This window comes from Tinamus guttatus, unplaced genomic scaffold, assembly GCF_059628265.1.
Source record: "Tinamus guttatus ecotype Peru unplaced genomic scaffold, ASM5962826v1 Tinamus_guttatus_pri_ptg000909l, whole genome shotgun sequence".
Lineage (NCBI taxonomy): Eukaryota > Metazoa > Chordata > Aves > Tinamiformes > Tinamidae > Tinamus > Tinamus guttatus.
The window spans coordinates 226,325-249,924 of NW_028289443.1; the positions used below are offsets into that span (position 1 = coordinate 226,325).

The 23,600-nt window shown below is 41.7% G+C and overlaps 2 protein-coding genes across 2 annotated transcripts in view; one reads left to right on the top strand and one right to left on the bottom strand.

Annotated features, from left to right (window-relative positions):
* The first annotated feature begins 564 nt into the window (after positions 1-564).
* PTGER4 (prostaglandin E receptor 4) lies at positions 565-10,605 on the top strand. Its single transcript, XM_010219150.2, has 2 exons — positions 565-1,423; positions 9,705-10,605. Exons 1-2 carry the CDS (start codon positions 599-601, stop codon positions 10,296-10,298), a joined length of 1,419 nt encoding a protein of 472 aa, XP_010217452.2. The 5' UTR covers positions 565-598; the 3' UTR covers positions 10,299-10,605.
* A 6,654-nt stretch (positions 10,606-17,259) lies between these two features.
* Positions 17,260-23,600, bottom strand: part of TTC33 (tetratricopeptide repeat domain 33) — a 29,551-nt gene continuing 23,210 nt past the window's right edge. Inside the window, exon 4 of the mRNA XM_010219148.2 lies at positions 17,260-18,078. Within this exon, the coding sequence (XP_010217450.2) occupies positions 17,731-18,078 (348 nt within the window). The 3' untranslated portion in view covers positions 17,260-17,730. The remainder of the gene's footprint in view (positions 18,079-23,600) is intronic.

A 23,600-nucleotide genomic window follows, 5' to 3' on the forward strand; every position in this document is an offset into this window, starting at 1 on the left:
CGGGCAGGCGGCGCGCAGGTGGGGCCGGGGGCACGCGGCGCGTAACGGCCGGGAACGGCCAGTAACGGCCGCCAACGGCCGCGCCGCGGGCCGGGGCGCCCCCACGACCTGCCAATGGGGCGCGAGGGCGGGAAGGGGCGGCCGGGGCTGCTGCCCCCGCGCTCCCCGCCGCCAAGCGCGCCGGGAGCCCGCGCGGCCCCGCTCCCCTCCGCTCCGCTCCGCGCACGGGCGGCGGCGCCCGCGCTCTGCGAGGCGGCCGCGAGGGGCGGCGGGGCGGGCCGGGCGCGACCCCCGTGGCGGGCGGCGCCCGGCGGGGTGGGACGGGGGCGGAGGCAGCGGCGGGCGGGCGGGCAGGAGGGCAGGAGGCGGCGGCTCCCTCCGCCCCGCGCCCGCTGCCGCGCCGGGACCGCGCCGCGCCGGCCGCCGCCTCGGCTCCGCCTGAAATACGGCAGGGTTTTCTTCGCCCCTCTCGCATTTGAACTTTTGTTTTCACGCTGAACTTCCTCCCCTCCCCAGCCGGTCCCGGACTTTTTTTTTCTTTTTTTTTTTTTTTCTTCACTCTGCTCGCTGCCATCCAGCGGCGAGCAGCGCGGTCATCATGTCCTTCGACCCCACCTTGATGCCACCTGTGAACGGCTCCGCCAACGGGACAGCGAGCGAGGGCGGGAAGCCCCCCACCATCCCCACCGTCATGTTCATCTTCGGCGTCGTGGGCAACCTCATAGCCATCGTGGTGCTCTGCAAGTCCCGCAAGGAGCAGAAGGAGACCACTTTCTACACGCTGGTCTGCGGGCTGGCGGTCACCGACCTGCTGGGGACCTGCCTGGTGAGCCCGGTCACTATCGCCACTTACCTGCAGAATCGCTGGCCGGGAGGACCGGCGCTGTGTGAGTACAGCTCCTTCATCCTCCTCTTCTTCGGACTCTCTGGCCTCAGCATTATCTGTGCCATGTCTATAGAGAGGTATCTGGCCATCAACCATGCCTATTTCTACAACCACTATGTAGATAAGAAGCTGGCAGGGCTCACGCTCTTTGCCATCTACGCTTCCAACGTGCTGTTCTGCGCCCTCCCCAGCATGGGGCTCAGCAAATCCACCTTGCAGTACCCCGAGACTTGGTGTTTCATAGACTGGCGAGCCAAGGAGGCCACTCACGCAGCATACTCCTACATGTACGCCGGCTTTAGCTCCTTCCTGATCATGGTCACTGTGATCTGCAACATCCTGGTGTGCGTGGCCCTCATCCGCATGCACCGCCAGTTCATGCGGCGCACATCCTTGGGCACGGACACCACCTCCAGCCGCTTATCTGACTTTCGCAGACGCCGGAGCTTCCGTCGTATGGCTGGAGCGGAGATCCAGATGGTTATTCTGCTCATTGCCACTTCCCTGGTGGTGCTCATCTGCTCCATTCCTCTGGTGGTGAGTAATGTTGTGCAACCCTTCTCCTTCTCCATCACCCACACTGCTGAGTCTCTCTCTTCTGCTCATCACATTTAGCCAGTGCGGCTAACTGTCAGAGTAACTGCAACAAACCTACCTACCTCCTGATATAAATATGTTTTAATTTACATTTAGAAGAGGAAAAGGAGCACACATTCAAACCTCTAGGCTCTGATTGCTAAAAATTCAGTATCAGCAAACTTTTAAATATTTTTTTTTCTGTTTAAGTGGAATCCACACAGCAGAAAATGTAGTCAGAGCTCAAGATGCTTCAAAGTTCACCTGTAAAATTAATTTGTGACGAGTGAGTCTTGGGGCTAACCTGCATTTCTGCATAGTACCATGTTTTTTAAAGGGCTCACAATTTATTACCATGAGGAAGGAGGAGAGATCTGTGCATGTGCCAACAAACTTAGTGCTTTGCACCCCGCCATGAGACAGAGTTCTCCCACCCTGAGCTATTCACTGTCTTCGGGGTCAATCCTGCCACAACCTCCTAGGGAGAGAGGGCTAAAATCAGCTAAACCACTTGTTGGTATAATTTTCAGTTAAGAGAGAGTTCAAGAATCTGGCCCGCATAAGCCTCAAGATCTCACCAAACTGTCAGACAACATCACCACTAATTGCTTGCTAATTTCCTGAATCAGCTGATACTGTAATTGTCATTGAACCAAATGTGTGGGATCCACTTTCTTATATTCCTCCACCTTATCCCCAAGGAAGGGGGGGAAAAGGGAAGAAAAACAACAGAGCTCCGGGCTCGGTTCCCGCTTGCCACCCACCGCTATAAAGCTTGGCGAACGCCTCTCCTCTTCTGGCATGGAGATGTTAAACACGCAGTTGGCTTGACGTACTCGCCACCTTCCAAATACAACTCGGGAGCCAAGCAGTAGCTGTTAGACAAAAAGTGGTTTTAGAAGACGTTTAATTATGAGGGGAATTATCATAGGTAGGAACGTTCCTGCGGTAGTCCTGCATAGAGGGGTTACGCTGTGTGGGAAATACACTTGGCCAACTAGTGTCAAGAGAAAAAAACACCATGTAAAATGCAATACAGAGGTTTAGAAAAATCAGTCTGAAGGTGTTTGCGAGGTCAGTGAGTCCACCCCCCGCTCCAAAGGCGGCTCTAGATGTCAGGGACAGGCCAGTTTAGCCACATTACTGGCATATAGAGCAGGCAGTGAAGTGTGGCTGTGCCGCAGCGGGTTCTCCAGCTGCCGCTCAAGCCCCTTGTCCTTCAGGGCTGTCATTGCGCGTTGCATAGCCGAGCACGTTGCCGTGTGCCCGTTGCTGGTCGTCTGCAGGAAATGGGCCGTGCTGCTGGGGTTGCACACAGGGTGTCTCTGCGGGGAGCGGGTCCGTCAGCCCTAGGAACCTGCTCCGCGGCTTGCGGCAGCCGGAGGCTCCGCTCGCGGGCTGGGCAGCCCTGGACAGGGCCCGCGGGTGGACACAGCTTCATTAAACTAGTGCTGCAGCAGCCATTTCACAAAAGCATGATACTGTATTTTCAGAAGAGATGCTTGTAAATGCAAAGAATAGCTCCTGGGAGTGAAATAGAGTGATGTAAGGTGATACAGGATATCAGTTAATGGGCTCCAGCAGTTCTAGAAAAAAACCCAAGTCTGTAGCCACTGGAGGAACAGCTGAGGAAGGCTGAGAAGTCCACATGTAAAATACAAAAATTAAACTGTCCATATTCATTAGGAGTAGGTAGGCTCTTACAGAATAGCTTTAAAAAAAAGAGTGGGGGGAAGGGACTACCAGAAAGGGAACTGGATTGTTGACAATTAAAATTAATGAAGCTGGGTGGGGCAAAAGGTTTACCATTTAAACAGTTGCTGGTGGATAAGTTGCATATATCAGGTGGTGTGTGAAGGTGCAGGTGATGAAGTTCTGTAGTTCTCTCAGACCTTGATTCCCACTGCTTTAAAAGGCACCTTGTTGCCTTGGAACTGTTCGCACATGTCAGCTTTTCACAGATAAAGCAGCACACCTTTTCTGTATTTAAGATGGAATTAAAGACTTGGTCATTTCACTGTGTTTGTATTTCACTTAGAAGCACAATTTAAGAAAAAAAAAATGTTTTTTAAAAAAGAAAACCCACATATGGATTAATCATTATGATGTCCAGTATAATGAAGTTATGTTATTACAAAAGTAGCTTAAGTAATTTTGCCTCTCCTTGTGGGGAGAAAGCTGTAGCCATGCATTGCACATTAATACCACAACGTGCTACTGTGCAAACCACTTCATGCTGCACCCTCTGCTGTTGCATATAGATTGAGTTTACAAGTTCCAAAATAAGTTAAGAAGTAGCCATAGAAGCAATATCTCTATGATATAATTCCTTAGAAAGAAAGAATTCTATCTCTAGTCCTTAGAAAGAGGAATATAAGTAAGTCCCTCTTTCTAAGAGACAGGAAGATCACTCGTGTATGTATGTTTTTAATGACTCAAAGGAGTTCTGCAGAATTAAACGTGAGAGCTCTTCCGGCAAAGAAGGAAGAGAAGCAGCCTGGCAAACACACAGAAAAAGTGCAAGTAGTAAGTGGCGGTGGAGGCAAAGTTCAGTTACATAAAGCAGGCACAGAGTGTGCTTTGTGACTTACATTTTTCTGATGGCTGATTTCCTACTGATGATTTAACCAGAATAAAGTAAAGTTTAAGACAAAGCAAAACAACTTATGAAAGGGACCCAAAATTAACATTCTTTTTAAAAGTAAAAGTTATTTTGTAATTTCATAAAATTGTAGACAGAAATGATCTATGGGGTTATATTAGAGTTTGACCAAAAAAAAATCTTAGTCTTGAAATATTAAATAATATTTCAATAATATAAGTATAGGCTTGTCTGGTGTTGAAGTGTATAAAGAGCAGCAAACTGAGTCACAGAAAGTGGCAGTTTTTCATAATGAGATACTCCAGCCTGCAGTTGAAGCCGTCAGTGTTTGAGTGATTTATTCAGAAAATCAGCACGTCTTTACGACAAGTACTGTAACAAAATCATAAAGGATTGTCTAAAGTGAACTCGGCAGAACTGAAAGTTGATCAAATTTATCTACAATAGCATTGGAAGAAATGCATATTACTAAAAATAAACTTGCCATATAACCCGATGTGGTGTTGATATGCAGGAAAGTGATGTGGAAGGCATGAGCAAGAATCTGACAATAGTTTAAAAATGAAATAAGAAAAAAAAATGTACGCTGGGCTCTTATCCGCACTCTGGTTTGGTTATCTCACTTTTCTAAAAAAAAATAAAAATCAGAAATAGTTAAGTAGGGAATAAGTTATATTTAGAGAAAGTTCGTGAGAAATACAGAAGAAATTATTAACCAGCCTTAAAAAAAAATCTGGTTTTGTAAGGACATGAACATTTTCTGATTCGGATGGCTGAAAATTGTTGTTAAATCAAAATGAAAGAGAAGATATAAAATAGCATGCTCTAGATCTCATTGATCACACAAAAGAACTAGGAATTTAACTTAATGTTTAATGGATCTAAAAGTTTGGATTTGGCTTGGCTCGGTTTGCTTTTTCTTCTCCGCCATATCAGAGACTGCACGCAGGCAAGAGCAAGGTGGCAGACAGAGGTTTGGAGCAATGGGGTGATCTCCTACAGCAGGCACCAAGCCCTTGGAGGACAAAGGTTATTGGCTTGTAGAGCTGAAAAACTTGTTTCCTGCTTACTACTGTACCGTTTTCAAAGCTATTGGTATGTGTGGACATATATTATGAGAACAGCTGGAAATTACGGAGACAACTACTCCTCAAGTATTCTGTGCGAATCACTATAACTATGTATATATATGTATATGTGTGTGTGTATACGTATATCTATATATAAAACTGAAACAAGTCACTTGACAGTACTTCATAGAAATGGAAATTTTGATTATTTGTATTTTGTAAACAGAAAAGGGGGGCAGCAAACAGCACAGGGCTGTAGTTGATCCTACAATTACCCGTCACTTGAAGATAAACAATTGCAAACAAGCCTGTTCTACATGAAGTTCTACGTGAAAAAAATACATTTTCCACACTATGTTTTTCTTTTCTTCTAGTTTGCCTCTTTCCTAATTCGATTGAATTAATATGACTGTAAATTAAAATTCACATTGCATATATTCAAGCATCAGATTAGCTTCTGGTGTGTGAAGAAATGAAGAAAAAAAGATTTTTTTATCATATTTTGATTAAGACTCAGTCCAGCCAGGAGGCTGGAATTGCGGAATGCATTTAACATTCTTTGGGCTTGTATTAAGAGATGGCATAACCTTTCTGGCAAGTTGAAGCAGCTGTGCACAGTCCAAAGTTTTCCCTACATAGGATGATGTTAGGATTCTTATGCCCACATATCACACACCTGTCAAAAGGATATAAAGTGTCCAGAGATAAAAGATGTGCTGAGCAGTTAAACACTGTCCTTCCCAGCCACCGAACCAGTATTTAAACGTATTTTTGTCTTTCCATGAACTCTGCCAGATAGAGTGCCAGAAAGGTGAATTGGATACCTGCATTTCAGATATTTTCCTCAAAACAACAATCCCACAATTAAATTTCTAATGTATAGAAATCTGTAGCTACATTTTTAAAAAAGAAGGAAAGAATAGAAACATCTATGAAGTTGGACTATGTACTTCTTCAGCTATCAGAGTATAACTTCTGACTCAGTGATCTGGGTGAATTTATCAGTAAATACCCTTCCCTATCACTCCTCTAATCTTCCTGGTAATTAGTGCAGTTAGTAGTATTAGCTTTTGGAAGGTCTGCACTCCCACAGTGCTGTCCTTTGGACTCATACGTCTAACGGCAGGTACCTGTTCAATAGAAATGATCAAATACTTTGGCCAGCATTTACAGATCTCCAAGATGTATCCCTCTGCATGAGGAAGATCTCCTTACAGAATATAGGGAGGAAAATCTGGAAAGAACTGTAATGTAACTGTAAATCCTCTATTAAAAAAAATCTGTATCTAAAACCTTTCACCAGTTAGGGGAGGAGAAAAATCTCACACAAATGGCCAGTAGATATTTCAAGAACGGAGTTTAGCTGATGTTAAATGCACTCACATAAACTCACTTTTCATCCTTTCCATTTCAGAGTCTGACTGCTGCCTTTCAGGTTAGAGCTTGTGTCAGAAAAGAGCAGTTTTACTTGCCCAAACTTATAAATGAAGTCACAAAACTTTCACACAGCTGCGAAGTGTATCATTAGTAGCACACTTACTTTTGCTCACTCTCTTATTTCACGAAACTGCTCCCTGCTTCCCGTCAGCGCAGGGCTGCCAACAGGGCTCCTTTCCCTCTGGTTTTGAAGCCGGGGATGCTGTGACCGTATGACATCTGTGCCACCTAGCGGTGTGATGACGAATGCTGTAGTTAAGGCAGATGATTAAAAAAAGTGGCTTTCCTGGACCCATGCACAGACAAAGAGATTTTGAGTGCATTATTAAAAACATCATCAATAAGCACTAGCAAAATTGTAGATATGTGTAAGTTTTAGACTCCAGAGGGACTGGTCTTCTGTCAGCCAGTGGTACATGAAATCTTTTGCTGATGGACATCAGATGGCAATTGCAGCAGCATGGAAATAAGATAAAATGCCACATGATAATAAAACTCAAAGTAAATGTATCTCAATAAAAGAAAAAAAAACATAAAAATAAGCTTGATATATATATAGGAATACTTTTGAAGTACCTCAACTCCAGGTTTGACTGGGCAGAAAAAATCGGCTCAGTAGTAAGTATCTGTCAAAAAGAAATCTGCAGTAGTAGAAGTCATTAGAAAAGTAACAGAGAATAAAACTCCTACCCCTATATTGCTGGGTAAATTAATGATTTTCCCATTTAAAATTCTGTGGGAAAGTGTTATTACTCTTAAAACTAGGCAAAAGTACAGGGAGAAAGAAGAGAGCCAATTGCTGATTTGACAGTCACTGATTTGAGAGAGCCTGTGCATGTAGACTTGACAGTTTGAGGATGGGTGTCCCAAGAGCTTACAAAGTCCTGATGAAAACAGCAGTGGGGAACAGGAAAAGCCACTCATGGCCCCTCTTGCGACAGGAGAGCCAGAGACCACCTCAGTCACCTGGCAACATAGTCTGCCCATCAAGCCACAGATTTAAAACAAACAGGAAAAAGGAAATCGTTTTTCCCGCAACTCTACAGGCTGCTCTGCAGACCAGAACCCTGCAGGTTCCAGGCTGCTCTGCAGACCAGAAATGTAAATGCTCCAAAAAAAAAAAAAATAAACCTGATCCAAATTCATTCTTCAGCTTACGGAATCCTGGAATCACAGCTGATGGCTGGGAGGACATGCATGAAAGAGACCACTCGGCATTTCCCTGGTTCTTACACTTTTTCGTGAGCCTGTTGTTGACTACTGATGAGTTTTAGCAAGCCATAACTTACCCACCACATGAGTATAGAATGTTTTACTGTAGTATCAGAGTAGAGACTGCATCCACAGCCATCGTGGTCCTCCTGTCATCATGCTCAGCGACAGTAACAGCATCCTACATCACCCAGGAATTCTCAGGGCTCCTGTGCCTTTTGGCTCACCAAATCTGGTGGTTCTCCCCAGCTATTAGTTATTCATCACTGCGCTGATAAAACAAAGTACTTCAGATAATATTTTATGTGAAAGCTTGGTGAAGTATAGAGGAGGCTCAGGGAGGAGACCTAAGCAGACCAAAGAGCAGTTTGAGACCCCCTCAACTCTTTGCACCTGCCCCAAAGAGGGATTTCTGCATATATTTTTAACATTTTTTATAGCTTTAAAGCGCATTCAGCTCTGACTTCTGACAGGCAGATTACCAACCTCACACTGCTCTGCTCCAAAGCAAATTGTCAAATTTTTCACCAGACTCGGAGGGCTGCATACACACTACTTCTAATAAAAATGACTTAAGAAGGCTGTTTACATTTGGCTTCAGTTCATTTAAATGCTTGGCTGCCTCCCTGCCTGTAATATTCTCAGCTAGGCCAGACCGTCTTCTTTCCAGGAATCAAGGCCAAGGCCAAGATCAGACTTTAAAAAGCCTACAATATTGCTAGTAGATATTTACCAGATAAGAGAACTAGTTATTTACTTCCACTCACCTTAAAGACTCTGAAGAAAATGGCATCTTCTATAGAAACTTCTTTCCAAGAGCTTTCAAAGGACTTCCTAAAATTCACAGAATAGCGTAAGTCTTGCTAAAATGGAAAGCAGCTATTCGAGATGCTCAGCCTAATAAACTCACCTGATGTGATGCTCCTGGGTGTTATCGGAAAAACAGAAATTGATACCAAAGGAACTGGACTGCTCCTTGCTTACAGCAGAATTTACAAAAATCAGCCATAAACCACGGGATGGCCCAATTACCATTCTTTTCTTAGATTAAATATATATATATATATATATATATATATATATACCTGAAGGAGATACTTCTCTTTAGCCTTATTTTCTTTTTGTGCAATAAATTAGAAGTGATAGTCATTTAATCCAGCCACTTCAGACACCTTAATACCTTGACCATTTCATCCTTTTTTATGCATTTTTAAGTAGAACCAATATGTTGGCTTATGTGGGACAATAGAATATTCCAGTGCAGGAGTCACCCCAATCAACTAAAACCTGTGGCTGGGGGGTCATTTTCTCTCTCCTCAAAACATGCAGCAACAAGCACAGAGCTAAGGGTATTTCAACCTTGGAAAGTCCAGCAGTGGCAGCTGCCAGCAAAATGTATTTCTAAACTACAGAATAGACAGCTCTGGACTTGTTCCTAGAGACCAGTTTACTTCTTGGATTATAATCAGGGTTTCAGTTTCTAACCATACAATTGCTAGACCTTTGCGATAGCAACCACATATTGATTGAGCAGATCTCTGCTGTGGAGTCAGACATCGCTCTGCTGGCAGCATAGGGTTTGAGGTGCACAATGAAGCAATGAGTGCAGCTCTAAATCTTTGCAAGAAAGAAAAACAGCAGACAAAATTTGATATTAAAAATTTTCACAGGAAGAAGTAGCTGAATCTTTTAACCCTGAGGAAAGTGAACTTTCCTATCTACAACAAGGCAATTTACAGCAGATGCATCTAATTTTTTGCTATTTCCCAAAATAAACTTGTGATCATTGATCTGAGATTCCTGGCTTGGCCAGCCTCTTCTTTTGCTGTAATTTTCTGTTGCAAATCTAAATCCCTATTTTGAAACGTAAACTCTCCTGATGTAAATTTGTCTTTCTCCTCCCCACCCCCTCTTTGGGCAGGTCCGCGTCTTTGTGAACCAGCTGTACCAGCCTGAGACAGTGAGGGACATCAGACAAAACCCTGACCTGCAAGCCATCCGCATCGCCTCCGTGAACCCCATCTTGGATCCGTGGGTTTACATCCTGCTCCGCAAGACTGTGCTCAGCAAAGCCATCGAGAAGATCAAATGCCTCTTCTGCCGAATTGGTGGCGCTCGGCGGCAGCACCCGGGGGGCAATTTCAACTGCGTGGATGGCCGCAGGACCTCGTCTGCCATGTCCAGTCAGTCACCTTCCTGCATCTCCCGGGAGCTGAGGGAGATCAGCAGCACCTCCCAGACACTGCTCTACCCGCCAGAGTTAAGTGAAAGCAGCATCGGGGGCCGCGTGCTGCTCCCGGGCCCCGGCGCCAGTTTGGCTCAGTCCGACACTACATCGGTAAGGACACTGCGCAGCTCAGAGACCTCGGACTCTTCGCAGGGGCAGGACTCTGAGAACGTCTTCTTGGTGAATGAAATCCAGTCTGGCAGTGGGGCTAGCTCCCCAGCCAAGGGCAGCCCTCTCCAGGTCACCTTCCCCTCTGAAGCACTGAACTTATCAGAAAAATGCATATAGCAATGAAAGTCACCAACCCTTATGATCCTTCCTGGTACATTGGAAAAACTGGTGCAATAGATAGGTATTTTACCTGTGCAAGGGGATAGGGGTTCAGCTATGCTCCAAAGGGCTATTTTTCTCTTGCCATGTGATGGGTACATTGCTTTTAGACTACTGAGGATTGCATGGAACAGACACTGCACTTGTCCCTGTCATCAGAAATTGTACAAGACAGGTCTAACAGGACTGGAAGCACGAACTGTCGTGTTCCTGGACACAGGAGAGCTACAGGCTCTGAAGTAAAAAGATCCATCACCTGTTTTTGTTTCCTTTCATTATCTGCCCAAATCCGTAGAAATGTTTTTTTCTCTCCCTGCGGCTGCTCAGCTATCAAGGTTTCCAGCTTCTGGTACTAGAGCTAATGGTGAGGCAGCTACGCAGAACTGGACAGAGCTCTACTCTAACAGCTACCTGGGGCAGAATTTTAAAGGGTCTCACTAAAGCATGAAAATGTGAATTTTTACTGTTGTATATATGTCAGGATTGAAAATATTTAAAAGCGTATTCTTCTCTATGAGAAGGTTTTGTATTAATACAAGGTATATAGAAATGATCGCCAGCCTTCTCTTCCCCAAGTACTGTCTGCTGGGAAGACATTCTTGTTTTAGGTTTGTTGGCTATCCTAGATTCACAAGCTGATGCGAGTTAGTTCTCTATCTAAGAATAAATAAAATCTCGGAGTGAAATGGGAATATGTGCTACTACAAGAGAAAAAGAAAACATCCTTTCAGTTAAGAATATTCCTTTTCAGTACATGTACATACTAGAAAGCCAGATTTTATTTACGTGCTGAAAAATGTTTCTATAACACATCAGCTCCTCCTGGAGTGCTCCAGCCCACACTGTGCACACACTTAAACACACACTTAATGTTGCCCAACTGAGTAGTCCCTCTGCTGCCAGGGAGACTCCTTACATGTAAAGTTAAGGACATATAGAAATGCTTTTAAATATCAGGACCTAAAACTTTCAATCCCTGGTTAATCATCTTACTATTCACTTTAGTTAAAACATCACTGATATAATAAAGGTATTTTTTCATAGCATTTATCATTTTACTTTAAATAGTAAATAGAACTTTTATGACTGTGTAATCTGATATTCCATCAAATAAACATACAAAACCATGGAAGCAGAATCTTCATTTAAAAGTACAGTTTATGGAACACCATATCCTTATCTTGAACTCCTTGAAAATTACTTGTTCCTTGTGTTTTAATGGCAAAATCATCACACACAAAAAAACTGTTCATCAATGACAAAAAGGAATGTCGTGTTTTATTTTGTAAGGGTTAGATCTTGTTCCAGAAAAACTGTTTTATCAAAATCACTTTCTGTACAGATATCTGGAGGATGTTTTGTCAAATACTAGGCATGCTGCTTAAAGTGTTTTCATGTGAAATGCTTTATTGTTATGAAAATTTTGAGTGTTATGTCGATGATATGTTTAAGCAGTTGTATGGACCAAAATCATTTTGGGGATCACAATTAAATGGTAATGTTCTGCTTGATCTCAGAAGTCTATGCAGTTCTGCCACTCAGCGCCAACCCCTCACCTTTAATAAGCCACCCACTTTGGAACAGTTTGCACTTGGACACTCTTGAGATGCATACGTTGCTCTGCAAGTTCCCAAAACACCACAGCACCAACACCATCAGCAAGAGGAAGCCACCTTCAAAAACTGCCCTGAGAACACTGACACAGAGCCAAGAAAATTCTTCACACAATAAAAGAAAAATGATCAATGTATTTTCCATTAGCAGAGGAGCAGCTGAGCTTTATTTGATTGGCTGCAAGGGGAAAGTGAAGTTAACTCTCTGCACAAATATTTGCTCCAGAAATTACTATTGACTGGGATTAGGTGGAGAACAGTATTGCCCAACTTCCTACTGCAGCTAAAGATCTGTCCAAATTCTTTGCAATTAAACCACTTAGCTATGGTCTATTGCTTTACTAGTGACCAACAACTAGAACACACCTGCCCTTTTCCCAAGACAGGGTGTAGCACTTGACAGAGCAGGCAGGTGGAACTGCTATCTGTAGCTAAACAACCTATGCACATTTAAGGCAACACCTTTGGAGGTGAGATGAAACAGCACTCCAGTAATATTGGCACTGAATGTAACAACGGAATTAGAGAGCAACACATGATAAAAGTGTACGGTATTTAAATGAGCAAAATCTATATTTTACTGATGAAAAATAAATACAGGGGACCATCTTAAATAGTGGACCTTCTAGCAAAACGTGTTTCTTAGTATGTGTGTGATGAGCATTTGGTCCTCTTCTTGCCCACAGCATTGCTGGTATGTCAACAGCAAACTGGACTCAGAGCACACAGCAGATCATCAGTAATTCCCTCAACACTAAACTCAAGGATTGCCCATCAACTTACACGTTAAAAAGTTGCCTGAGGAACACAGTTGTCTATGAGAACTCTCAACATTAGAGCGCAAACACAAACAGGGAGCACCTAGATACAAACACAGCCTGATGTTCAGCATCAGCCTGGCGAATAGGACTGAGCAGGGTGAGACACTGCACCCCTGCCTGCCAGTCCCAACCTGCTTTGGAGCCTTCCTTCATTCTCACTGTACATGGACCACGAGTAGATTACTGAATTCTCTTTCTCAGCTTTCTTCAAGTTGTAACTAGTCCAGTAAAACAAGTAAATAAACTAGAAGTTCATAGAAATTAGATACATTAAAGTTAAAATAAAAGGTTATTTTCTTGCTAGGCATTATACATTTTTGAGGCGGTTTCCCATTCTCACGCATAAAAGCTCCCCTTCCGCTCCCAACTTCCCAGAGACCCATGCACCCCTGACAGAGCCTGCTTTCCACATCTGCATCCTTTCTCCGGCCATCTAAGGGTTCATTAAAAAAAATAAATAAATAAAAATCCCTGATCCAAATTACCTCTCCTTGACTCTGTCCTGCTTAGTTCTGTCAGCAGCAATCTTACACCAATGCTCTCAACAGCCAGCCTGCATCTACAACCCCCAACCCCAGCTTCACAAAAGCCTTTCCACTCCTCCACCCCATCCTGTTCTCAAAAACCCGCTCCTAATTCAGTCTGAGCCCGTGTCCTGCAGCATGGCCTGCAGAATGTACCCATCACGGGCAGGATGAGAGTAAATGCCTGTTGGAGACAGAATTCCCAAACAAAAACACAAGATAGCATTAGGGTTTAAGATAAAAATCTTAAACCAGTAGTGACTGGGCTGTAAGAGTGGGGCTGTAGAAACCTGTAATAAGACAAAATTTTGCACCTCTCTTGCCTGCAAAACTAGTACCATCTAACCCAAACTAGTGATATAGGTGAGATTGCAAAGCCTAAACAGTAATGCACTATTTTCAAATGGCAGCAGCCATCACCCCAACGAGGAAGCCTTCTATGAAGAATTGTAGTCCCTGTTCTGCTCCTAGATACAACTGTAAATTTAATTTACTCAGAACAGAATTAATAATATCAAAGCCACTAAATACCATCACACCTCATCACTCTAAGTATTAACTAAAGTATTAACTTTAGCTGATCTGGAAATGAACTACTGTACAAACAGCCTGCTCTCAAACCCAAATTCTGCTACTCAGTCTACATCTCCGATCTTTCCCCTTGATCCGTTCCTCCCTACAAACCACACAGGTCCGAGAGTCACTGCACCTGCAAACCAGCCTTAAAGCTAGGCCAGTGCATGCGAGAGCATTCAGCAGCCACCTGTTCTCACAAGCACCTCTTGCTTCTAAGCCTGTGCTCCCTGGACATACCACAGCCAAGGGACTCCAATCCACTGGAGAACATGATGTTAAATAGCACCGATGTTTACAGTAATCACATGCATTATGTGCAATCTGACAAACTAAGTCTTTAAAACTTCTGCCTTCTTCAATCCCACTCCTAACTACCCTTAGTTTCATAGACATTACATAAGCCATAATTAAAGTTTCAGAGAGCACTTGACCTCAACACAAGCTTTTACCTCCTCCCCATTGGTTTAAGCACATACAGGACACTTGCCCTTTACTGTTAAAACAGTTTTCTCAACATTACCTCTCATCTTAGCCCCAGGTACTACCAGTCACTTGAAGGTGGCTAGTAGGGTCTAGAAGACTAAACAAAACCACTAAGTTTCCTTTTTTTCCTCAACTACTTTTAAAATCCAGTGTTTTATCATATTATGAAATTAGTCACTGCTGTGTTACCTAGATAAACTTCCTTTATCCGTACTTTCTTTACCCTCTATTATCTTCAAAACATATGTTTTATACAGACATTTATCTCAGTCTAGAAGAGTAGAATTCATCCACCCTGTTTCAGTGCCTAAAGCCATCTGTCAGTCAGTCACCTTAGGCTTCCTTTGCAGTCGATGGGAATAATTAGGCACTTTGGGAGGCTGATTCATCTCATGCCAAGATAGCCATCTAACATCAGGCATACGAACGGCCCTCTGAAGCTGTGCATTTCTTTCTACTGAACATAAACGGAATCAAAGCAGAAAATTCAAAATTTAACGTCTAAAGATGTCTAAGCAAAACTAACCCCCTGTAACTAGTGTTGTCACTGAAACCTCCTTTTACTGCGTTGCAGCACTTTGTTAAGCGTTCAACTAGACACTTGTCACGGAAGGGGGATGCGCTGCAGCAAATGCAGCCACTGACAGGAACAAACTCCTGCTGGCAAAGCATGGATGTAATTCAGAACACACTACCTTATGTTTTGTGTCTCTCATTTGAGTACTTTTAAGCTGATTAAGCTGTACATTTAATTTACTCAGAACAGAATTAATAATATCAAAGCCACTAAATACCATCACACCTCATCACTCTAAGTATTAACTAACGTATTAACTTTAGCTGATCTGGAAATGAACTACTGTACAAACAGCCTGCTCTCAAACCCAAATTCTGCTACACTCAGCCTTTTAAGGGCTGAGCAATACTTTTTTAAACAGTTTTTTTTTTCCTGAGATATGATGTTTACTATACTCATTAACATGTTCAGAAACAACTGATTAAATGAATATCATCCTAGAAGCCAATGGTATCTTTGGCATAAACCAAAGAATAAAACGGCATCGCCAAGCAGCAGAAAGTCAATATTTTACTCAAACAGATCAAAATCAAAAACAGATGCAAAACATGACATGCTGTACAAAAAAACAGATGTCAAACTTCCCAGGTTGAGAATAACACATTGGTCACAAGAACTTACCTGCTGTTTGTTACAAGACATTAGCATCGTGACAACACCTAGAATTCACAGCCTAATCTAGTCAGAACAATAGGCACATTCAGCAGGAATTATGTGAATCTTTTCAGTGGGAGCAGATTCAGTGGTTACATGGACCTCTGAGGGGATGGAGGCCAAGTCTTAACTGTACCAGTAAATACCGACACCCTCATGCAAGCACACAAGGCTAAGAAAAGTGTTAGCTTACAAACCTTACTGCACCTTGCACGTATCTTCCTTGGTCAGATGATGTCTGTTCTTGTAGGAAATCTGTCCATACCCTTTTTACTAACTCTTCTTGTGGCTACTTAGCATGGCTTAAGTTGTTAGAAAAACAGCAAGATTACAAAATTCTTTAACAAGGACAATTCTAAACTTCCATCAAACAGTATGTTAATCAAATGTCTATTCAATAAGCATTTAAGGATCTGTCCTAGACCTGAATGAACAAATTAAAGTATAGCATTGTGTGGTGTCTGCATTAGATTTAGCATATTTTAATTACTGTAATTATAATTATTTTGAATACTCAGACAATAAAAGTAAAAGGATTGTCTGTGTGCATATAACTCCTCACAAATCTGAAAGTTACTGTATATACAAAATAAATTCAAGAATAATTTTGCAAAAATTAATGAAAACACAGTAACATTAGTACAACACTGCAATTAAATCTATTTCTGTACAGACTGTAAATGCCCTTTAAAGACTTAACAAGATTCAAATGAAACTATGATTTGAGCTAAATAATTTTTCTAGAATACATTTTGTTTTGCAAACAAAAAAGTAGGCTTCTCTAGTAAATCATGTAATTTTCTTTCAAAATGTCTTGAAACATTTTCATTTTTTATTTTAATTAAAAAATACTTCAATTTTGAAAAGATGAAAGAAATATTAAAAAGGCAGATAACTGATTCCAAAACTTTTTCCCTTTGCTACAAACCTATCTTTGCCATGCAAACATTTTGATTATTATCCAATTAAAAATATGACAATTATCCAATTATTCTGCAAAAAATATATGTTCCCGTATATACTCTGAATTATCTGGGAGTTCCTGAATTGATCCTTTTTCCCTAAAGTATCTTTGATTCATAGTCACTGCAACACTTAAAATACAGCTGTATATTATATAGACACTTAGGTAAGCTTATATGTGCCTGGAAATAAACAATAACTAAAATCTAGTTTTGCACCAGGAGGTAACTTCAGCAAAGTCAGTTTGCACAAGGTGGACATTTCTCGGTGCCTACTTCCACACTTGCCAAAGCAGCAGCCTCCCAAACGTCTCTGCAGGCAGTGGAGCCTCAGCCCGCGGCCAGGGAAGGAAGCGGCGCGACTGCTTCTCTGCACCGCCCTGTGAGGAGGCAACACGAGCTCCCCCGATGCAGAAAGACGGAGGTGGACAAAGAACCTTCCTAGATGAAGCATCTGCGTTAACACAATGCAAATACCCCCCACACTATCCAAAACCATGGAAGCTTTAAAAGGGAGACTGAGGCAACGCTGTCGTGAACCACTGGTTTCCCCAAGGAATGGTGGATTATAAGAACTATGAAAAAATATGGATTCCCTTTACAGGATTTTCATCCTTGGCGGGGAGGAAAGGGATTAAAATGTTACACTTCAGAGATGTACCTATTTCCAGCTCCTATTGCTTTCCTTTTGGTGCTATCTATAGTGCATTTGAAATAAGGACCAGCCAGACTTCTCAGAACAAGAGAACAGCTTACACTCAGCCTGGCTGATACTCATTAATGATTAAGGACTGAAACATAACATTTACAACAAATTGCCCTTTTGTTTTGTATTTTAAATTATAGCTAATTACTGGGAAAATGTAGACAGTAATTCGTACAATTATTAAATATGGTTACATTAAAAATGATGTTGTAATGTATTTAAGCATTTTAACACTGAATTTGCTCATGGGATTTTTAAAATCAACTCTTAGTTTTTGTCCCCAAAAGCAGAGAGGGAGGACAAATTCAGTCAGATTTATGTTTTTTTAAAAGAAAAATAATTTCAATCAAATCAGAATTTTCAAAAGAAAAAAAATAGCTTTTTTAGGCTCCCCACCTGGTTAAGAAAAAAAAAATCTCAACATAGAATAAATAACTAGTTCTCAAAACAGTACAGGCAATATCCCAGGGTGCCCTATCGGGCTCTGATAAAGTTGGTATCATCGGGAGTTGTTGCACGGTTTTCCTCCTCAGTAACAGTCTCTACTGCGCCTGACGCAGACACAATCACGACAGATTTAGCTTCTGAAAGAGCTTTCTCCTTCTCGGCGATGGCAGCACAGACTGCCACGATCTCATCGCTCTCGAAGTCATAGTCTGGGATTGGTTCTTGTGTAGCCTCTTTCGCCAGTGCTTGCATTGCCTCAGTCTTTGTTGCCTTCTCCTTATGTTCCTGGAGTTTTCTTGCCCAAGAAAGGTCCTCTTTCCATACTTCAGGGTTCATTGGAAAGATGTGCAAGGATACCTGAAAACTTCGGATTGCCTAGAAGCAGAACAGGGGGAAGAACACAGATTGGAATGTTTAAAGAATGCATACCACAGAAATTAACTGTAAATTAACGTTTTCCCAAAGACAACAATTATTTTGTTCCCATCTGCCTTTACTGGAACATCCTCCTAGCTGTAAGTTCAATTACAGTGTCACCCCCAAACAAATGCATGTGCAATTGGCGGAAAGAACCAAGAAGGCACAAATCGGGAACTTGACAATAAAGGCACAAATATAATTTCAGAAGCAAAGGTGGTCTATTTAGAGAAACAAACAGCCTTTAAAACCTTTCTTTTAAATGAAAATTTGGAAAAGAATTGTAGTACTTAATAGTACTACAATTGAACCAGCCTTATAAATTGACCTGCCTTATAAAGTATGAAACAGAAAAGAAGTGTCTAGAAGTGCAACATATGTGTTGAGACATTTTAAGAAGTGGCTTTTCCATATAAACTTGGCTGTTTGAAAGTACTTGTCACATGACCTCTTCATTCCAACAGAAAGAGGTCTAAAATAATATTCTAATTAAAGGGGGAAAAACAAAATATTTTCTGTTTTTACCATTTTTTATCCCAGTTTTCTCCTATCATCATATATACAGGAAGGTGTGAGCAGACAGATAAAAGTTCAAACAAATACAGAAATGGGACAACTGGGATGTGAAATTTCACCAGTATTACTCCCTCATAAATTAGCAGGTAGTGATTTCATATGTTGATTTAATATTAGAGTCACATATACCCATGGTAAGTAGCTTCTGTAAAATCGAGCAAATAAATTGAGCAAATTGGCTACAAATATCTAACCTCAGAGAAAAGTATAAAATTCCCATTCTAAGAACTCCTAACTCATTTAAATTGAGAAACGCACCACAAATACAAATATTCAATCCAGAACTTAAAAATAAATAAATAAATGAGATAATGAAGTAAGCATGGCATTTAGAAGTAATAAGATAAAACTGGAAAAATACTGGACCAAAATTTACAACTGTTTTGAAATTGTAATTATATTAACAATGAGAAGGTCAACACTGACTTTATCTACTGTAACTTATACATGTACATGCACATATTTATATTTTTCACATTTATAATTTGTGATCAGCAATGGAAGAAGTCACCTGAGCGACCAATTCTTCCTGCGGGGTAGAAAAACAGTGATGGTGCTGCTAGTTCATAGTTAAGATTTCAAGACATATGAACAACCACCAAATACCATGTTCTTCTGTGATTTATAAGCTCAGCTCTGCAGAGAGGGACCTGGGCATCAACGGTGGATGACAAGTTGACCATGAGGCAGCAGTGTGGCCTCGTGGCCAAGAAGGCCAATGGGATCCTGGGGTGCATTAAGAAGAGCGTCTCCAGCAGGTCGAGGGAGCTGATCCTGCCCCTCTACTCAGCCCTGGTGAGGCCACATCTGGAGTATTGTGACCAGTTCTGGGCTCCACAGTACAAGAGGGATGTGGAGCTGCTGGAGAGAGTCCAGCGCAGGGCTACAAGGATGATCAGGGGCCTGGAACATCTGCCCTATGAGGAGAGGCTGAGGGAGCTGGGCCTGTTCAGCCTGGAGAAAAGAAGGCTGAGAGGGGACCTGACCAGTGTCTATAAGTACCTCAAGGGAGGGAGTGAAGAGGATGGGACCGGCCTCTTTTCCCTGGTGGCCACCGACAGAACAAGAGGTAATGGCCACAAACTGAAACACCAAAAGTTCCACAGGAACTTAAGGAAAAAAATTTTAACCGTGAGGGTGACAGAGCACTGGAACAGGCTGCCCAGAGAGGTTGTGGAGTCTCCTTCTCTGGAGATCTTCCAAACCCGCTTGGACGCAGTCCTGTGCCACGTGCTCCAGGTGACCCTGTGTGTGCAGGGGGGTTGGACTAGATGAGCTCTAGAGGTCCCTTCCAACCTTAAGTATTCTGTGATTCTATAAATACTCAAAGCATGTACATTAGTTTGGAAAAGCAATACTTTCCATGTGGATCAACAGAAAGTGCTAATTATTATTTTCCTCCTGTCTGTATGACATGAACTGAACTCAGCACAGCAGACAAGACACTCAGATCTCTCATTTCTTTTAAGAAATGCTGATACACTGATAAGTAGCACTGCTGTTGTAATAGACAGACATTCAGTTCCAGGAAAAAAAAAAACACTCAATACTTTACCACTGGCCTACAGCCAGATCTGAAGTGTAGGAGCTTGCTGGTCTTAAGACATAAGGCGAACAGTCTAAATCTTGCAAAACAGTGTCAGTCAGTTTTGCTGACTTTTAATTTCAAGGGACAGAAGAGTTAGAAATAAACACTACATGCTCTCTTTTGTCATTTTTTTTTGAAAATAAAATATAAACAAACATCATCTGTTTTTAAACTTCCCATGAAAGAGGCCTCCCACCTAAAACCTGTCTACCATGTATAGTTATGCTCATGCACATTGAACACCAAACACAGTAATGAAACACAAATTTATAAGGTAGCCGCAGTTTTACAAACAGCAATGTTGTAGCTAATAAATTGAGATGTTTCCTTGATAATTCATGTAGATACAACACATAACAATCAGTTTTGTAAGCCTATTTGGGAAAAAAAATTGCACATGACAATTATAGAAGGGTATAACTATACTTCAAGAGGTGCAAATATTAGAGCATAAGCCTTAAAGCACCAATGCAATCCTGAAAAAATGCAGATTTGTCACTTACAGAGTATTTCATGTTGCCACTGCACCTGCCTCCAGTCATTCATTCATACTGTGACAAAAAAACTTAAAATCCAGGAGTATAAATGCCAAACTGGCACAGATAGCTCTTAAATCACTCTCTGATCTAACCATCCATCTGGAACTTGACAAATATAAGGTGCCAAAGTCATTTATATTCCTGTTTCTCATCCGGTTTATAATTTTAATCATTACAGAGCATTGCTAAAAGAAAATTTACAAGCAATACCAAACCCATTCACATGGGTCAATTCAAGTGCTAACACTAACTCCTGTCTGCATTGGCAGGGGAATCTTCTTACCTTACTGCAGTTGCCTGTCTGGCATTACCGGAAAAGTGTTTCAGCCTGATACACTTGATGCTTCTGATCTTGATTCAATAGGCAACTTTTGTCTCGAGAGACCCTACATCTAAGGGCTTATGAAATATAAAATCAGTATACATACACACTTTTGCTTTTACATCTACAATGGAGAGTATTACAAAAATCCACTGCAATACACTCTTGCTTGCTCAGTTACAGCTTTTGAAGGCTTCATACGTTCAAAATATTTTAAATTTCATCTCACTACTGGATATTCTACATGAAAAAAATCAAACCCCATCCATTTGCCTTGTGGTCAGGATTTCTTCTGTTGATGTGCAGAGTCTTTAATGTAAAGATCAGTTTTCATCAGACTAGTGTTCTTACCATGGTGGCTTTTCTGCAAAAATTGTGTATTCATATTCATTATGAGTAATACAAGAAGTAGCAGGCTTGAATTGCAGTAAAATGTGTTGGATATTAGAAAAAAGGATTATTAACCATCATGATTATTAAATGTAAACAACTATACATGCATACATGCGTGCAAAGTCCATCCTTTAAAACTGGTCAGATAGTATGAAGCTCTAATATGTGACATATGTAAACTACACAACCTCCCAAGATGCTCCCTAACCTTTTTAGGGGTAAAGGTCACCATACGTCTCATGCACAGAGCAATTGCCATCAGAATAAGAACACTGTCAGATCTTGAAGGTAAATGAATTTATTTTTGTGGAAAAACTTTAAATGAGGTAGATTTTTTTGTTTCTTTCTGTGTTTGTATCTTTTTGTATACAAGATTTCAACTGAGATTTTTTTTCTCTTCAAAAGTTTAGCCTGTTTAAGTAGATAGAAAAGCCTATTTGCCTTTCAGGTTAGACTGCATAAACTCTTAAAACTAGAGTTTTAAAAATTTAGAAATTAAGAGTTTTTCTGAATCTTTAAAAATTCAAAAAACATCTGAAAGAATTGGATTTTTTTGTAGTTTTAAAGAAGAGATGTAACATTTAAAGGCACTGGCCGAGTTCCTCACTGCATTTCTTGTTTAAAACAACAATAACAAAATCTACCTCATTGGGAAAAAAAAAAAAAAAAACCTTCCACCTTCAAGAAAGAGGGGATTAACTCTCTTGCAGTTCCTAAGCTTATTCTAAAGCACCCATGTTTTAACACTTAGGAGATATACAGTAGGACCTTTTCTGGATGTGGGAGATGAGATTTTTCCGTTAAACCTCTTGGAATTTGGTCAAGTTATAAACCTGCAAAAAATCCTTGTTCCCATACATTTGGTCTGTGAGCTGATGGCAGTTTAATTCTCCTATGTTTAACACTTTTCCCCCACAGGGAATTTTCACGGACTGGGCTGGGATGCATCATCCCCGGGCGACTCAGCACACGTCCACCCTCTCCCCACAGACACCAGAGGCCGCAGCTCCGCCCCAACCCTGAGGCGCGAGGGGAGCCACAGCCGCTCTTCACCTCACTGCCCTCACCCCTGGTCACCGTCTCAATACACATTACAGCTTCAGAGCATTTATCTGCCAGCTGCTGGCTCCGCTTTCAAGTTTTCCTCCAAGCTGCATTTTCCTTAATCCTATAACTTCCTTCGTTCTCCAGAGCTTGTTGCCTGTCTTTACAGTGGGGGAGCATCTTCACAGGTCATTGCCATGTGTTCTGTAAAAGTAACTGCTTTAGTAATTGTTTTTAACAGTAATATATAAAATACCACACAGCAGGACTGGAGATGAAAGGAGCTTACTCTCACTGGCTTCCCTACTTGAGACACACAGACATTCAGGGGGCAAAATACCTTGTGATAACTCACTTGCCAGTGACAGTTAGGGTCGAGATAACATAACTGCAGGTGTTATCTATAGTAGCAGTTCTGATGAGGAACTGCTTCGTGCAAATCTCCAGTTGTTCCCACTTAACATGCTGTGTTTTGCATTAGGGAAGAGTCTCAGGGAACAAACAGTGCTCCTTCCCAACTGAACCCTGCATTCCAAGACCGCAACTGAAGTGCTCCAAGCAATAGAGTTAATCTGAACAAAAGCAAAATGCATTTAATGCAGGGACGAGGGCCCCACCATTACAGCTATATACCCCCCTTACTGTCGTGATCTGACTTGCTAAGGCAGAGAGGTTAAGCAACGCGGTCAGCAGGCCTGGTGGTAAAACTCTACTAACTAGTAGATACTAACCAGTATCTACAGTTTTCATTACCATAACTGTAGCACTTACTGTAGGATAGACAGCATCAGTGACGTGATTTTTGAGCAAACACAGCTTCAAATTTCCTTACACTAGTGCATTTAAAGTCTCTGACATAATTTACAGAAGCAATTTCAGAAACTTAATTTAAAAATGATTTATAGATTGTAGACCAGAGCACTGTTTTGAGCAACTACATGGCAAAAGCCATGGAATATCACCAGTTATTTAACATAACATGATCCAGCTATATATGAATTTATATTAAATTTCACAT

Coding starts and splice junctions, on each gene's coding strand:
- PTGER4 (XM_010219150.2), top strand. CDS start 599: ATGTCCTTCGACCCCACCTTGATGCCACCTGTGAACGGCTCCGCCAAC. Junction 1,424..9,704: donor TCTGCTCCATTCCTCTGGTG/GTGAGTAATGTT, acceptor CTCTTTGGGCAG/GTCCGCGTCTTTGTGAACCA.